This window comes from Sturnira hondurensis, unplaced genomic scaffold (genome assembly GCF_014824575.4).
Source record: "Sturnira hondurensis isolate 20B ecotype Veracruz unplaced genomic scaffold, ASM1482457v3 Scaffold0006829, whole genome shotgun sequence".
In the NCBI taxonomy this organism is placed as follows: Eukaryota; Metazoa; Chordata; class Mammalia; order Chiroptera; family Phyllostomidae; genus Sturnira; species Sturnira hondurensis.
The window spans coordinates 559,466-577,032 of NW_028079460.1; the positions used below are offsets into that span (position 1 = coordinate 559,466).

The 17,567-nt window shown below is 58.2% G+C and overlaps 1 protein-coding gene across 3 annotated transcripts; it reads right to left on the reverse strand.

Annotated features, from left to right (window-relative positions):
• Positions 1-253: 253 nt before the first annotated feature.
• EFNA3 (ephrin A3) lies at positions 254-8,961 on the reverse strand. Of its 3 annotated transcripts, XM_037050599.1 has the most exons (6): positions 8,772-8,959; positions 2,337-2,626; positions 1,873-1,938; positions 1,609-1,686; positions 1,282-1,370; positions 254-1,063 (listed from the first exon to the last, which is right to left on the reverse strand). In XM_037050599.1, the coding sequence occupies exons 1-6, from the start codon at positions 8,900-8,902 to the stop codon at positions 1,001-1,003; spliced, it is 717 nt and encodes a 238-aa protein (XP_036906494.1). In that variant the 5' UTR covers positions 8,903-8,959; the 3' UTR covers positions 254-1,000. The 3 variants fall into 3 exon arrangements, with proteins under 3 accessions (XP_036906494.1, XP_036906497.1, XP_036906495.1); XM_037050602.1 differs by lacking the exon at positions 1,609-1,686 and having other exon boundaries at positions 8,772-8,961; XM_037050600.1 differs by having other exon boundaries at positions 254-1,370; positions 8,772-8,958.
• Positions 8,962-17,567: the final 8,606 nt, after the last annotated feature.

Sequence of the window (17,567 nt, forward strand, 5' to 3'; positions counted from 1 at the left end):
GATTTCCTGGTGAGGTACTTGAGGCTCAGCAAGTTGGATGGGTTGCCTGAAGTCACCCAGGCCAGCCTGGGAGCCCTGTTGCTCCCTCCACACAAAGCCACAGAACTGCCTCCTTAAGGTGGACGAGTTACAGAATAAGGTGCTCAGTTGTCCCTTTGGCCCTAGAACCCCTCCCCCACACAGGCCCTGTGACTTGGGGGGTCAAACTAGTGTACAGAAGGCTTATGGCCACTGGAAATGACACACACTCAGGTATTTTTATCTCCAGTTTATTTTTTTTAGACTAAGAGCAGAGTATGAAAGTCACAGCCAAAGCACTTGAAAAAGGCCCAGGAGGATGGGTGGGGACCACAGAGGGTGGGCGGGGAAAGTCCTGGAGCTGGGTCCTGGCTCCAGGCTGGGGGGAGGGGCGCTGTTGTCTCACGGTCTCCAAAAGTGTCTGTGCGTTGCATAGGTCTTGTCTTCACAGAAGACAAAAGAGGGATCAGGGGGTCCCCAGTGGGGGACCGAGCCTGGTAGGGAAGGGGTCTGAAGTTGGAAGGGGAAGTAGAGGAAGGTCAGGGGGGTAAGGAGGGGGAGGGACTCTGTCCATCTGTACATTATATATAGAGATATAGAGTCTGTACATGCCTGCCTGGCACCCCAATGCCCACCCTTGTCACCCTTTTCCACTGCCCCCCCCCCCGTGTCTAACTGTAAACTTGGATTCAATCCAAACCACATCCTGGGAGTGGGGATGGGGAAGGAGGACGTGCTTATTGCTGTAAACAGGGAAAGGGGTAGCAGGTGATGCCATCCCCTCACCCATCTAGTCCACCCCCCCATGTTCTGCCCCTGGAAGAGAGGGATGGGGTGTCTCCCACGCTTCAGTTTGCTCTCTGGGGCATATGTGTTTCTCTGGGGGGACAAAAGAGGAGGGCACCAGAGGACAGAGAAAGGTACCGGGGGGCAGGGAGTCCTGAGCACTGCCTTTTATGGCCCCCCAGTTTGGTACCAAACATTACTGGAACCTCAAGGCTACTGGAACCCGTGGCTGTCCCTGTGCCTGGTCCAGTACGGTGCCCTGTGTAGAGGGAGGGGGGCAGAAGGGCGGACACAGATGTGTGGTGCAGACCCCACTTCCAGCCATCTGAGGAGGGGTCTAGGCTGCTGGGCTAGACTTCCCATGGAGAGGCCAAAGTCTCCCTAGTGGGGCCCAGTCCCGTCCATCTCTCCCCACAGTCAAGGGAAGGAACAGAGCTAGGAGGCCAAGAGTGTCATAAGGAAGAAGGCGATGCCCACCGCCAGGGGCAGGTGTTCCCGCTTAGGGCTGGTCCCGCTGATGCTCTTCTCAAGCTTGGGCACCTGGGGGTTCTCTCCCGCAAAGTCTTCTGTGGATAAATGAAGAGACCGACTGGTGAGGGCTGGGCTGCGCGCCGCGGCGCGGGGCACGCGGCGGCGGCGGCGGCAGCAGCAGCAGCAGCAGCAGCAGCAAGGGAGCTGGGGACGTGACCACCCACGTGGGTAGGAGAGATCGGTGTACCCAGGGGAGAGGCATGCAAGGTGAGCAGGCACCAGGGAGGGGACTGAGGTTCCAGCAGTGGCCACCAGAGGGCGCTGCGCACTCACCCAGTACGTTGATCTTCACATTGGGGCCCATGGTGAACTGGGGGAGAGTGGGGACCAGCTTCTCCCCGGAGTGCGATGCTGCGGGGTGAGGTGCGGGTGGGGAGAGAGGAGGGGAGAGTCAGGGACAGGATCCCCTCCCCCTGCTACAGCTGGGGAGCGAGTCCTCCTCTCCTGTGCCCTCCACCCTCACCCCCGGGAAGCCAGGGGAGCCCCAAAGCAGGGGAGCCAAGGATGAGGTCTCAGCTGGGAGCTGGTTATACTCACTGGAGGCGCAGCAGACGAACACCTTCATCCTCAGACACTTCCAGTGCAGGTTGTGGGTGGGCGTGGCTGGGGAGGAGACCGGGCCTGAGTGGCTCTCTCGGGGTTTGCACTCCTGCCCTCTCTCACAAACTCTCCTCGCCCACCCACCCCTACTGTCCCCTCCCAGGCAGCCTCCTTCAGTAGCTCCTCAACTTTTGGATACTGGTCACGAGGTTCTGCCCTCAGCCCCTGAAGCCCCCTTGGTCCCAGACCTCAAGAAACCCGGACCCTTGAGGTCCCGCAGAAAGTGACTTCGACCCAATCTTAGGACTCAGCCTCGCGACTCTGCCTGAGCTGAAATCCCGAGGTCCTCAGTCCCCACTGAGGCACTATCAGGTATGGACTATCACTCCAGTTGAGACCTGGTGACTGCCTGTCAGCCCTCCCTCGGACCCTGGGGACCCCACCCCCCGGCTGTCACTCACAGATGTAGTAGTACTCGTGGCCAGCGTGAAACTCGTAGCCCAGCGAGAAGGCGCTATAGCGCTGGAACTTTTCCGAGAACTTGATGGGGCTGTGGGGCGCGTGTGGTCGGTTGCACTCCCAGCGCTTGAAGCCCTGGCTGGCGTTGCAGGCGTGGTAGCCAGCGCGGCTCACCATGTACAGTACGTACTGCTCCGCCCCGCCGCCGGGCCCCGAACTGTTGTAGTGCGGGCAGTAGATATCCAGATAGTCGTTCACGTTCACCTGCACAGTGTAGCCCTCTCGCCGCAGGCTGCAGGATGAACAGCGGGTCACAGAGAAGCCCCCACAACGACCGGCTCTCCATCTCACCACTCTGCACACTTTCCCCAGGGTCCTCGAGCTTCCCGGCTCTTCCGAGCATCCTCTCTTCTCTGTGTCTGTCAGACCCCCAGGACCCTGGTGCCGCCCGGTCCCTGAGCTAGACTCCCGGGGAGTTCCATGTTCTGTCCTCCTGGTGGCCACCAGAGGGCAGCAAAGGCGCGGGGAAGCCCAGTCTGCCTCCACGGTAAAGAGGCGGGGAGAAAGGTAGAGGGAAGTAGGGAACACGCGCTTTGGTTACCACAGAAACGGCGCAGGCCTCTGCGACTCCCAGACCCAGGCCCGGATTTCCTCCACCCCCCATAATTCGCCAGTGGAGCGGGCGGATTGAGGCAGGGAAGGAAGGATTGAAAGCGGAAGGGATCACTTAGGATAGATAAGTGCCCTCCGTAGCCCCTCCCTGAGTGCTTTCCTGTGGTTGCCAGTCCAACCCCCAACTCCAGTATGATAGGACCTGCCCTCAAAAAGCACGTATGCGGGCTTCATGCACACACATGCATAGTTACAGGGCACACACACACTCAGAGAGGGCAGACACACAAAAACGTCCGGTTGTACATGTGCTGGACTTGCATGCCAGCGCCTGCTGACCCCTGCAATCTCAAGCTTTCTCTCTGTTCCCCTGCACCCTCCCACCCACCTCACACACTGTCATGTGCTCCCTCTACAGATTCACTGGTCTCTGTGTCTTGAGTCCCACTGACCTCCACGCTGAGGCCTGGGCAATTAGGTCCCCAATGTGACACACCCTATTGGGGAGCCGAGGGATTCACTATCAAGGCTCTGCATGGCCAACCAGCCCAAACTTCTGTACCTGTATGCCTCCCTCCTCAGCCTGGGTGCCACTGCCCCTCAGTGACGCAAGGAAGAGCAGTGGGCATAGTGCCCAGACAAGATGGCTGTGCCTCTTGGTTCTCTGAATCTCAGGGACGGAGAAGCAGATGCTGGGTGTCTTGTAATCCCCACCTTCCTAGTCATTACCAAAGCGCTGTGATGGTGGAGCCACTGTCCATGGTGGTACTGAATGATATTGGGATGAGAGGAACACCTGAGTGGAAAAGAAAACTCGGCGGAGAGCGAGATGGGAGTTTCTCCTCATTTCCTTTGGTTAGGAATGCACAATTCTTGACACAGGAAAACATGGGATACTTGGCAAAATGTCAAACCACTGGGGTCCCTGAGAACTCCCTGAGGGGAGAAACTGGCTCCCCATTGCCACCAGGCATCTCCCAGTTCCACAAACAGTAATTAGATCTACAGGAAAAGTAGCCTGGAGGCCTCTGCATGGGGTGGGGCCTTGAGGGTCCCTCCTCACCTCCCTCTACTTCTTTGGCCTTGCCTGTGCCACCATTTCCCCAAACATTCCCTTCCAAGCCTGGCCACAAGGCAGAGAAGACAGCGCTGGTGCTTGGGCACCTCGGTAAGAATGGGCACCTCTTCCTTGAGTCATCAGGAATGCTACTAGACCCACTCGGTTCCCACGGGAGCGATTGGTCATTCAGGCCACTCCCTGGCCCTGGCACTCGGGTGGGCAGGAGTCTCGGCCTGGGGCACTGGGAGCAGGAAAACGGGTTAGACCAGCCCTAACCCCAGGTGCCACCCCAGGTTTGCCTTTCTATCCCAAACCCCAAAGTTTGTTGTTTGAGAAGGAGGCCACCAGTGGTAGGGACCAGACCTGGAACAGCTGCGTGGTCACACTGGAGCCTCTGTCCTTGAGCATCACCCAGGCTCCCAGCCCTGCTCTGAAGGGGCCCCTCCCTGGGGGCATTGCCCAGTCCCTCTTACAACACATCTCATACCAGCAGGGAATAAGCCAAAGCCAGAGCTATTCCTACAGGTAACTCAGTTTCCCCAACCGGGTGTGGACTAGCCTCATACAAAGGTTGCTGGGTGACCGAAGGCAAGTGAAGAAAAGTCATCTCTTGCTATCCTGGGTCTGGGTGGCAGGAAAAGCCCCTGAAATACCCCCAAAGCTGGACACATGGGAGAAAAAGTTCTGCCTGTGGAATGAAGAGCTGTGCCCAGCTGCAATCTGGTGGACTGGGTGCCAGGAATCCCCAGCCACACTGCTAGGAGTCCTGAGGTGTGTGCTTGGCTTGGGTACTTTCATTAAATCTGTCATCCTTCCAGTCTTGACAATGAAGAGGGAGGTGACGATAGGCCGGGGGAAGCTCACTGCTAACCCCTCCCCCAGGGCTGCACCTCCCCACCTTAAAGCTACACCCTCCGCAGGGGGTAGAGTGAGCGATCTGGGGACCAGGCTGTAGCTGCCCCTTCGAACAGTTCTCTACCCCTCCTCCCGTCATCCTCCACTAGCCTCCCTACTAGCCTCCCTACTCTCCCAAAGAAGGGCGAGTGCCGGCTCACCCCACCTGTGGGGGGTGGCCTCTCACTCCGTTCCTCCGTGTCTCTCCTGGCTCTTACCGCCTTCTCCTTCGGTGTGCATTCCCACCCCTACCTTCCACTCCTTCGGTGCTCTGTCTGCTAGAGCCTGGTGGGCGGGCGGCAGGGAGAGCGGGAAGACGCAAACCCCTCCGCCCCCTTCCCCGGGGCAAGCAGGAGCAGGTAAACGGGGTGTCTGAACGACTAGGGAGTAGGGAGAGGATCCTGAAGGGCTCTGGTTTTGTTAAATCCCTGCCGCGACCCCTAGACGTGGAAACGCGGAGCTAAAGAAGTGGAGGAGGGATGTAAAGACACCGGCCCGATTTCCTCCCCTATAGCGCGCGCTCCCGAGGGCGCTGGCTCCTGCAGGCGAGGCTCGACCACGTGTGCAAGGCATGGGGTCCCCGCTCCGGGCTGGGGGTGGGTGGGTGACAGGAACGCTCACTGGGCGGCTAGTGCACGCCGACGCCGCCGCACCCCTCCGGCTCACCCGGCCTCGGCATTCCGCCCTGACAGTCCGGCAGTACCGGGAACTGGGCCCCAAGCTTGACTTGCTGGCGTTGGGTGGGAGAGAATTAGCGCACCCCACATCCCGCCCCTCCTCCCTGCGACAGCAGCAGCGGCGAAGGTTTATTGATCTGCAGCGGCGGAGAAGCTCGAGAGCCCCTCCGAAAGCGAGACACACAGACACCGAGTGAGAGCGAGACGCACACCGAGAGGGGAGACAAGCAGAGCCCGGATCCACTGAGATATCCGGGAGAGGGAGTGAAGCACCCAGAAAGAGAGGGATCCAGAAGCCGAGAGGGAAAGGGAAGGGAGTGAAAACCGAGAGACTTGGAGAAAGGGAGAGATGTGGAGGCCGGTCCAGAGAGGCACACACAGAGGAGAGGCAGCGAGAGCGAGACGCCAGGGATGGCCGGGGGCAAGAAGGGGGCGCGAGGTGTACTCGGTGACTGACAGGGAGAAAAGAGAGAAACACCAACGTGGACGTAGCAGAGGCTCAATAAATATTTGTTAATAAGTATGAATGAAAAGCAGATTGGAACTGAAACACTGCAGAGAGAAAGCGAGAGGGAGGGAGAGAGCCAGAGAGAGGTGTTCTCGAGGCTTCTGGAGTCTGCGGACGCCCGCACCTCCGCTCCGCGCCGCACGGAAACCGAGCGCAGGCCGGGCGCACAGATCCGGCCCTCGCCTCCCGCTCCCACTGAAATTCCCGACTCCGGGGACCGGAGCCCCCGACCCGCACGCTAATGCTGCTTTCCAGTATAGCCCTCCCAGCCCCAGTTTCTGGACTAGGCTGGGAGCTGGTCTCGCTTACTCCAGGAGACCAAACAGAGGGGCGCTCAGCCCCCGCTCAGGGGGCAGGGGGCGAGATTCCGACCTCGAGGAGGGCACGGCCTCAGGTCTGCCAAAGAAGGCCGCCGCACGTGTCCCACCGGCACCTTCCCACGTGACCCCCAAGAGGAGGGGTCCCAAGACCCTCTCCACGTGACCCCAAGGGGCAGAGACCCTTCGCACGTGACTGGGGGTGGGAGCCAGTAGCCCAGCTCACGTGACTGGGGAAAGGGGCGCGGGAGCCTGTGGCTCGGCCCGGCCCCGCCCCCAGCTCCCCGGCCCTCTCCACTCCCGGCTACCGAGCACGTCGCTCTCACGATTTATGGGGCCGCGGCTGCCGCAGTGAGGGAGCCGGGGAGCCCGGGCGCAGCGGCAACAAAGGCCGAAGATGCGAGGCGGGGGCGGCAGCGGCCTCCGGGCGCACACCCCCTCCCGTCGCTGCGGGTCGGGGCTGGAGGGGAGCGGGAAAGACCGAAAGGAGGCTTTTCCTGTCTCCACCCGGGCTTTCACCTGCGCCCAGGTGTATGCGGGGGAAGGGAACCTGATCAACAGCATCCTCCCTCCCACCCCTCCGGCCATTCCCGCTTCCCTCTGGCTCCGGCTTCCACTGAGAACCCCGGGGTGCCCCAAGGGTGGCAGGGCACCCTGGCCCTTCACCTGCGCGCTCTCCACTCCCGGTCAGACTCTAGCGGGGCAGGGGGCGGATGTGTGAGTCTGGGGGAGGGGGACGAGCCAGATAGAGGAGGGGAGTCAGCCCCTAGGACCCCCGGAGTTCTCCGAGTCCCACTCCGGGGAGGAGGGGCCGCATCCCCACCCAGAGGTTTCCATGGGAAGCGAGAGGGGGGCGTCGTTGGCTCATCCCCACCCCCAGTCTGACACTCTGGGCGGCAGGAGGGAGAGAGGGGGAGGTGCGGAGCCCCAAACAACAAAGAGCTGAGCGGCGAGCGGCAGCCCCTCCCCCGGGAGGTTGGGGGTCGCAGCCGCCGGGCCTCCCGAGCCCCTCCCCTGGGGCCTCGCCATTGCTCCTGAATCGCCTCCCGGGTGGGGAGCCAGAGGCAGTGCGGCGGCGGCCGCCGCCTCGGCAGGTGTGACAGTGACCCCCGCATCCCCAGGGACCCCCCCTAATACACAGACACACACAGAGACGGCCGGGGAGACCCACACAGCGGCTCGCCCGGGAGGAGAAGACAAGGGCAGCAAGGACTGGGCAGAATGAGAACCCGGCCCTGCAGCCGGCACCCAGCCGCCGCGCTGCACACCCGGGCAACCACAGGGCCGCCCTGACACCCGCCCAGACCGCGGCGGCGCCGACAGCCGCCCCCCGCCCCCCGCCCCCGGAGCCCAGAGGCGGGGGCCACGCGGACCACGGCCGCAGCCCCCTCCCCGACCCGTCCTCGCCGCCTTTCCCAGACGATCGCCAACGCAGACACACAAATCACACACCCAGACAAACACGCGCACTGACAGCCGCGCACGCCCGCTCACACTTAGAGCCACACGCCGTCCCCAGCCCGGGTGTGTGCGCGCGCGCCTGTGTGACAAGCCGACATCTCCCTGCTTCCTTCCCTTTCACAGCACCCCGCGTCCCCATTCTCGCTGAGCAACACCCTCGGGGCCCCCCTGACGCGGCGGCCCGGCTCCAGCTCACCCCAGCCAGGCTCGTCCACACAGCCAGGGCAGCACCTTCGCCTTCGTTCTGAGGAGGTGCTCAGTGGGACTCCCTGCCTCAACCCGGAACCCCACTTTTTAAAAAATGTACACACTGATTTGATAGAGAGAGAGATTTGTTCCACTTATTTAAATATTGGTTGGTTGCTTCCTGTCCGTGCCCTGACCAGGCATCGAACCCGCAACCTTGGCGTTTAGGAATGACGCGCTAACCAACTGAGCTACCCAGCCGGGGCCAGACCCGCTTTCCAAAGCGGGGGTCCAAGACAGCCTCTTGAAACCCTCACCGCTGAAAACAGGTCATCCCTGCCCCCTCTCCCCAAGTACGGGCGGCCTACCCCTAGCACACGGGTACTCCCGAACCCCAGCCCGCCAAAGGGGGTGAAGATGGGGGCACTGTGCAATGAGGGTACGGAGTGCGGAGGAAAGCCAAGGTGTGTGTGTGGGGGGGGTCCCTGAACAGCCTCCTCCGAACGACCAAGGCCTCCTTACTACACCTCAACAGCTTCTTTCAGACACCCGCCACCCCAGTCTCATAGACGCCTATAGAACGTCCCCCTCTCCCTTGCTTCTCGCACCCAGCTGTGTTCTTTCAGGACTCCCATCCCAGGTTCCCGCAGGACTTCCCGGGCCCACCAGCTCCCCCTTCACTGACGCGGGATGCACGAGCTCCCTGGGCGCCCCCGACTCACTGCTGGTTGGAGCTGTTCCAGTACACCGTATGCCGGTTTCCCAGTGCCCCCCCGGGCCCCTGGGCCAGCAGCGGCAGCAGCGGCACCGGCACCAGCAGCAGCAGCAGCAGCAGCAGCGGAGCCGCCGCCATCCCCGGAGGAGCTGCCGCCGCCGCCACCACCGCCGCCGCCGCCCCCCGACTGAGCCCCGAGCTCCCGGCTTCTCGCTTCCCAGCTCCCTGCTGCCTCCGTCGCCAGCCCCCGAGCCTTAGGCCACGCCCCCAGTCCTTCCCTCCACCCTCCCGGGCGCGCTCCCAACGCCCCGCCCTTAGCGCGCTCCCGCTAGGCCCCTCCCCGCTTGGTCTTGGAGCGCGCTGGCCAGTGGGAGGTTGGACCTGTGCTACCGGCTCCTGAACAACCCGAGCCCTGCGCGCCTCTCCCTCTTGTGTTTAATTTACCACACCGGTCGTGGCCTTTCTGCTACCCAGTTTGGAGTTTCCAGGAGGATTAGGGAGGCCACGACAGGGATCTCGATCTCCAGTGAGCACATTCATTTCTGGGATGCAGTGGATACTTGAAAAGAAACTGGGATGCCAAGACCTCTTGATCAGCAGAACTAGACCCCACTCCTTTTTGGAGGGTCAGGCCCTCTGCTCCCTCCATGCCCCTCTTCCCGTGTGAATGAAGAGTCAGGAGGGTTGTGGAGGGTGTGGAGGAGCCCTCAGCCAGCACCAAGACCTGACAGCTGTTGACCTGAAGCCCCTACCTGAGTATGAGCCTTTTTTTCTGGGAGGTGCGGTGGAGGAGCTCAGCCCCCAACCACGTCAATACTTAGTGCTGGAAGGGACTTGGCAGTTCAGGGCCCAAGGGGGAGGAGGGACGAGACTTTCCTGGGATGCCCACAAAAGATTCCTCACTCATGCCATAGCAGGGCTCCCCACCCCACCCCAGTGCGGCCATGGCATCCCCAGGCATCCTCAGTCCCACTGTCGTCAACACTGAGGAGAGGGCAGAGGGGCAGACCGCCCTGTGTTCCAGCCCTCACCACAGTCATTGTCCTCACAGACGTTACACACACACACACCCTGAGGAGAAAAAGAAGACACTCAGAGGCTGACAACGACATAGAGACACACAGGTACCCCTTTGCGCAGGCACACAGACAGACACAGGTAAAGATAATATCGGACAACTAGAGAACTGTAGAAACACGGGCATTTAGATACACGGAGACACATACACACATGAATCATACACAGACCCACACACACCCTCTGGCACACACATACCTCTGCACTTTCTTTTCCTAGGAAGTAGAAGTTGAGGGAAAAGATCTAGAATTCAGACCTGGGGCATATTCAGACTACCATAGAGACTCTGATTGAATGAGCAGGAGAACGAGGTCTCAGACCTGGTTCCCAGGACTCAGGCCAAACACCTGTGACCGTGGGGACAAGCATGATGGTTTTTCTCCTTTACCAAAGGGGAGAGAACTTGCAGGCACTCTACACCGACTCACCTTTGACAGGACAGAGGTCCTGACCACAAGTCCACCTCAGGTGCCGGGTTTGGGGGAGGGGCAGTGTCTTCCCAGAGCAGGCCCTGTGTCTAGCTGCTGTCAGGCAAGAGCAGGCTCTGTTCTCCCAAGAGATATCCTCTCCATTCTCAGGAGCCAGCAAATAAATTAGGCCCCTTGGGGTGGGAAGGGGGACTTTACAAACAGTTCTCACTCCCCCAAGACTCCCTTTGCCCAGAGAGATTTGTTTCACCCAAGTGATGCTAACCTGCCTGCTGCAGGTGCCGCAAACCCCAACCCCCTCCCGCTGCCCACACACCCTGCTCTGGGAAGGAAGGCTTCTCTCTGTTGGACTCACAGTTAGCAGAGAGGCTGTCCATACTCAGGGAGTGAGAGCTTGCTGGTTTAGGACTTCAGATTCTACCCGTTTGTAGAATTTGGATTCCACTTACAGATGCGGGTCCTTTTCTACAGGCCCCAGATCCTCCTCTTCAGAAACCAGCGCTCTCACACCTTCCCTTCAGTGACAACTGGGCCTTTCTCTGTGGAATCTGGAGCTCTCTTAATAGGACTTAAGCAGCTCTTTCTATGGGGTCTAAGCCTCTGGGTTTACATATACTCTCTCAAGGACTTAGGCTTCTGTCTATAGGATCTGGTGCTTTGCCTATCTGGGCCTTTATCCAAATCAGCTGGCTGATTTGGTCTTTTGTGTAAATGAGAAAAGGGACCCAGTCCTCAGAGTGCATCTCTTGGCAAGCGGTGCCCATGGGCAAAAACAAAGGTGCTGCTTCCTCCAGCAGAAGGTGGCCTGATGAGTCTCCCCATCTTAGTGAGGGAGCTTGGGCTGATGTAAGCTGTGACTCACCCCTGAAGGTGGTTCCTTTGTGCTATGTCCAGACTGCACAACTATATGTGTCAGTTCTGACTATAGGACATGCACTTCCAGCTGTGATGCCTAGGCCTGCCTGTAGGCCTCTACTCACAGGGCTTGGGCTTCTCCAGAGACTGGTTCTCTGTGTACATGGGCCACTGTCTACGTGCCTGGGACTTGACCTGATGCAGGCCTCTTTCTGGGGCATCTGAGTCATGGAAGTATCCAGGCTCCCATCAATTGCAGCACAGGCTTCTGTTTATAACTGTGACTCAAGTCTTTCCTGACTGTGACCCATCACAATGAGATGTATATTTTGCACTTGCAATACAGTAAACACACACATATACAAACACACATTCACATGTAATTGCAACAACAATTTTAATGAAACAATACTCACCTTCACTACAGAGGATATACTCTGCTATTTTGTCCTGTTCTATTCTTTAAAATTTTTTAAAAATAAAAAGCCAGTTGAAATCCATAAAATTGATTTCTTGATTTCACTACCCCTAATGGGTAACAAGCTATAGTTGGAAACACTGGTACCTAAGGCTTAGGCCTTGATCAACATCCCTCTGTAGGGTGAGGGCCTCTGTTGAGCTGGGGTTCTCTCCAAGGGCTAGTCCTCTCTGTCTAGGGTCTCAGGCCTCTTTCTCCTCTCCTGCAGGCTTTGCCCGCACTTCCTTCTGACCCTCAGGCTTGCCGGTACACTGTTGCCTGCCATGTTCTCTCCAGGGGCACTGAGCTCAGACTCCTGGGAGCTCTCTGAGCGTGATACCTCAGCCCTCTCCTCCTGGGACTAAGGAAGCAGGGAGCTGAACAGCTCAGGGGCAGAAGGAGTGCTTAGGCTGTGTGGCCCAAGGTGGCTTCCAGTGCATTGGGTGGCAACCAGAGAGCTGAGCTGTGTTCCATAAATCATGGAGGATAGGGCCTGGAGGAGGGGGAAGCAAGGAGGCCGGGGCGGGGCACAAATAAACAATTCATTAAAAAAACAAACAAGGAGCCTGTGAGAAGGATGATCAGACATGTGCGTGAGTGGGAGAAGCAGCTGCCAGCCCCAGATGTAAAATATTCACAGGTCCTGCACCTTGCACGGGGCCCACGTGTGCCCCAGAGCAGGCAGGTGGTTGGTGTGATCCAAATGTGGACACCTGGGTGCTAACAAAGAGGGCAATCATGAGTCCTCTGACTTCTGAGTGTGCGTGCCAGCATGGCTACGTAGAGCTCTGATGTCCATGAGTTGACATGGAACCACATGTACAACGAACAGCTGGGGGAGCACAGTGCTCGGATGTGCGGTCCAGCACCAGGAAATGGGGCTTGGTAGGTGGGGTCAGGGTGTGATAACCTCTGACACGAATCATGCTGTGATCCCTCTAATGAGCCAGGCAACCTGAGAAGCCTGAATCTGGGAGGCATCTCCGGGGTGTTTCACAGGAGGCGTGTGTGACTCCTGAGTGCGCTTGGAGAAGAGCTGAAAGGGAGGCCGTCTGGCTGAGCAGTTAACAGGATGAGCTTGGGTTTGAATTCCAGTTCTACTACTCACTGACTGCACTAGTCACTTTACCGCTCTGAGACTGTGAAGTGGTGCTGATCTGCCCTGCCCGGAGGAGCTGGCTGTTGTGGGGATTAGGAGCCCTGTCTGGGAAGCACGTAGTGCCAGGTTAGGGCCTGTGGAGTGTTGGACTGAGGGAGGCCCCTTGTCTTTATTATGAAGGGGTTGTCTCCCGACGACTACACACCGGACCAGCCCCTTTTCCCATTTGTTCTCCCCCAACCCCAAACTCCGTAAGAGCTATCCTAGTGGGAGGGGTATCATAGGGCTTGGGGAGTGGCCATGCGTGGGAAAAGAATAGCATCGGGGACAGGAAACGATACAGAAAAAAGAAAACAAGGTCCCCCATCCTTGACAGTGTGGAAGGGGGCTCCTTAACCTCAGAGCCTCTCCTTAACCCCTAAAATTCTACCTTAATCCAGACTGTCTTATCTTTCCTGCCACCAAAATTGAGCTTTCCGTTGAGTGGCTGCAGGGAGACAGAAGAAGTTAAGGTAGAGGTCTGAGTATAGAGACCTTCACGATCTCCTCGTCCTCCTCCCCACCCCCATGCCTGTTCTCACTGCCAGAGCTCTAGCCCCCACCCACTGCCTATAGCAGCCAAGGGCTTCCCTGGCAAAGATGGCTATGTCTGGGCAAAACCCGGAGAAATGGCACTGAAGAGTGGGTGGGGAGAATCCAGGCTGAAAAGAGCCAGAGAGGGCTAGGGTGGAGGGCCTGGGGCCTTCCAAGAGGCCCCAGCATTCCCTGGCCCTCTCATGTCCCCTGGAAAGGATCTGCTCCCCGAGGGAGAAAACAGCAGACAGGTCTGAGCTGGCCTGCTCCTCTGCAGACAGGAGAACAGGTTGGGGGAGGGGGCCTGAGCTCTTTGTGGGGAGTGGTGGCTGTAACCCCTGTGGCCCCTGGGGGAGCTAGGGGCAGAGGGACTGGAGCCTAGGCACACCCTGCCAGAGCCTGGGGCTCAGCCCTTAGCCTCCTCTGGCTATTCTGCTGCCGCTTGGAACCAGGGATCTGGGCCCCCAGCTATGAACATGGTGCCTGCCCACCCCTTCCCAAAGAGCCAGCATAGGTTCACCACTTCCCCTCCCCTGGGCTAGGCAGGTTTGGGCTAATCTGCACAAGAGCTTCACAGCAAACATTGATCTGTAATAAAACCACCATGTGCGTTCAAGAAGAAGGATTCCAGACACAGAGAGACCCAGAGAACACAGAGACACACTCACATACATGTTCACAGATGCAAAGCACAGAGCTCTGGGAGGGCAGACACAGACACGAGACGCCCTGATGACACAGCTAAGCACAGACTCACACTGAATCAGACCGCATCCCCTCCCTACCCAAAACTTTGTCCTTCAAACCCAAGCCTTCCCTGACAGCCCCTTACCCTGTGTTCCCGTAGCACTCTGTACATAGCTTTATAATAGATTTGCACTTGACATTATAATTATTTCTTGGTCAGTTTGTCTTCTCGAAAGAAAAATATTTCCTTTTTAAAAAGATTTTATTTATTTATTTAGAGAGAGGGTAAGGGGGTGGAGAAAGAGAGAGACACATCGAAGAGATGTGGGAGAGACACATCATCGGTTGCCTCTCGAAAACCAAGCATGTGCCCCGACTGGAAATCCAACCTGCAACCTTTCAGTTTGCAGGCCACTGCTTAATTCACTGAGCCACACTAGTCTGTGCTGAAGATTTCTTAAGGGAAGGGATCTTGTCTTATGCAAGTGTTATTCCCAGCATCTAGCATGCAGCTTGGTATTCAGTTAACAGGAGTAGGTGGGGTGCTTAATAAATAATTGTTGAATTGACAAATACATTCAGACAGTGGGACTCCCTCCGCAGAACCCCTCAGAAGCACACAGAGGACACCAAACTCATGCTACTCATGTCTCTGGCCCCACCTTCTTGTCTCTCGGTCCTCTGATTTTCCTGGCTCTCAGCTTCCTCAAAGGCCCTTCTTTCTCTCCACTCAGTGTGAGACCATGAGTTTGTGTTCCACCTGAGGACTGGCAGGCAAGGTAAGGGTTAATGACACCTCATTAAGGTTTAATTGGAGGAAGGAAGCTGCCCTGGCACCAGACTGGTGGGTAGGCCTGCCCCTGGCTGGAGGCAGGCATCTCCTGTTCCAGGACCCTGCCAGGTGTGTGCATGATTTGGCCCTGGAGATCCTCAACCCAGCTGGGGGCACCTCCCCCCACCACTGGCTTTGCCAATTTAGTCTCTAGGCAGTACAGACCAGTCCTCCCCATCTGCTACTAAACATTCAGCGGGGGAAGCTGACTTCTTGTCCTTTCTCCTTTAGCTAGGCTGTGCCCCTCCCACCTCTGTAGGTGCTGGAGGCTGGGAAGAGGGCTAGGGTGAGGGACTGGATCACTGAGATGACTCTAAGGGATAGATCCGGGATATAGATAGCAACAGGGCTATAGAGCGACAGAGCAGGGAGATGGAGATGTGGAGATGTCTGCCCAATTTGACCTTAAACGAAGAGAATGCAAATGAGATGCAGACGGTATGCAGATGAACACGAGGATCTCAGAATTAGCATTCCTGGTGGCAGCGGCTGTGCACCCAGGACCCCAACGCTGTTGCCAGTACTGCCCTCCTAACTTTCCCAGGTTGAGTGGCACTAATCATGACTCATTCAAAGTGAGAAAGATACCAGCTTAGGCCGTGTCCACGTAGTTCAGTTGGTTAGAGCGTCCTCCCCGTGAAACAAGGTTGTGGGTTAGATTTCTGGTCAGGGCACATACGAGAAGCAACCAATGAATGCACAACTAAGTAGAACAACAAATAGACATTTCCCTCTCTCTCTCCCTTTCTCTGTCTCTCTAAAATCAATTTTAAAAAAAGATAAAGAAAGAAAGCTAAGAACTTGGTCGGGCTAAGGCAGGTCTTGGGAAGCTGAGAGCCACCCCATCCTCCCCGCCCCCAACCCAAGCACCACCCAAGCTGGCTACTGAAGCTCAAACCCTCCAGGTTATGCCTGGACTCACCGTCGGTTGCTATGGGGACCCCTCCCACGTCCAGACCTGGACCAATAGGCATTACCTCTGATGACCTCATGCCCCAGGCCCCCGAATTCTATTGGCTATTTGGGAGCCAGAGTACCCTTCTCCAGCTGCATCACAGCTGGGGATTCCCCCCTCCCCTCCCCTCCCAAACGACCGCAGCCCCAGGGGGACCACAGAAAGAAGGGCGTGCTGGGAGCTCACAATTTGCTGAATGAAGACGAAGGAAAGGAAGGAAGGATTTATAAAGGAGAAGAAAAAACGGACGGGTCCCAATAAGACCAAAACTTCAGAGTTTAGCCTCTAGGGAAGGAGGGAGATTTGCAATCCCGGGAAGTGTGGAGCAGGATCCGGTAACAGAGACTCGGGCTCTCGGGCTCTCGGAACCGACAGATAGAATGAGGCAAAGATGAGGGGAGTTTTTGCATCTGTTTGGGAGAGAAGGGCATGCCTAGCAAATCGAGGGCTCCACCTTCGGCCGCCCAGCGCCGCTGAGTTTAGGGGAGATCGGTGATGCCCCAAAACTTGCAGACGTGCCCAAGCCTCCTGGAGCGGCGCCCCGGAACACGCCCGGAGGGTTTCTCGGGATATAGGTAGGGCCCTGTACCGGAAGACCTCCCAGCGCCTTTAGCCATTCTCTGCCGCAGGAGCAGACTTGGCTCTCGTTTTCCATAGGGACATGCCCCGGGATTGAATCAGGGCAGAGGCTGAGAGGAAAGCGAGGGTAGGGAAGGCTGGCTTGGCTTGAGGCCTGCGTCCTACTGGCCTGAGTCTGCGACCACCACCCCCCGCCCCCGGCCCCCGGCCCCACTCCCTACAAGTGCGCAGCTGCCTAGGTGTTCGCCCTACCTCTCGCAGGGAGCTGAGCAGGCCGCGAGGGTGTCTGTCTGTCTGTGTCAAAGGTAAGACCAAGAGGGAGAGCGGGCAAAGCCCACTGGGCCCGGGTCTCTTTCGAACCCGAGTTCTTATCTCGGCAGATCCGCGCGCCGGCCCGAACCCGGAGTAAGCCCGCCTGGCCTGGTCAGCCAAGAGGGCGTGTCTGGGGCAGCTGCCAGCAGTGAGACCTCCCACAGTTCTCAGTGAGGGGCAGGGGCTACTAACCAGTTGCCCCTAGCCTGCCCCGCCTACGGTTCCACTGGAGACGGGTGGAGGTAACAGGACAGTCGAATTCCATGTCGACACAATAAACATACGTCCTGGATGGCAGTACAGGTGGCACTCGAACCCAGGACCAAGCTCATATCTCCTTCTTCAGCTCAGAGTCCACACCCTTCGCACTCCAGTCTCTACCCTCCACCCGCTAAAGACCGTTTGGGGTGAAGGCCCTGACACACGCATGCCTACGGATATGACATTTTCTGAAAGTGGCCTCATACGGGGAAGGGGTTGACTTGTGTCTGCTCCGCCTGCACCGCTGTCCTCCATCCCAGGCCTCAGCCAGAGCAATGGAATTTACCGAGGGACCTGGCTTTGACCAAGGCGCACATGGAGGTGGGGGAGGGCTTAGAAATCCCCAGCATTTCAGTCTGTCAGTCTCCAGCCCCCCCTCCCCCGCCCCACCGCGTGTTCACACGCCGCCTCTCGCTGCCGCAGCCGCGGAGCTAATCAGCACAACATCCACCTATCGACCGTGGGCTCAGTGCCAGGCAGGCAGACGCTGTGCCTGTGGAGGCTGCGGGCCCCCAGGGCGGTAGAGAACAACTGCGGGGGAAGGGGAGCCCTTTCCTCCAGCTCCATCCAGGACATCATTCAGAAGGAAGGCCCAGTTGGCTTGAGGGGGGACCATAGCCACTTCCGCCACAGGTGGGAGACACAGTGTGGGGCTGAGAGAAAAGGGGACCCTCCTTCCTTCCTTCCC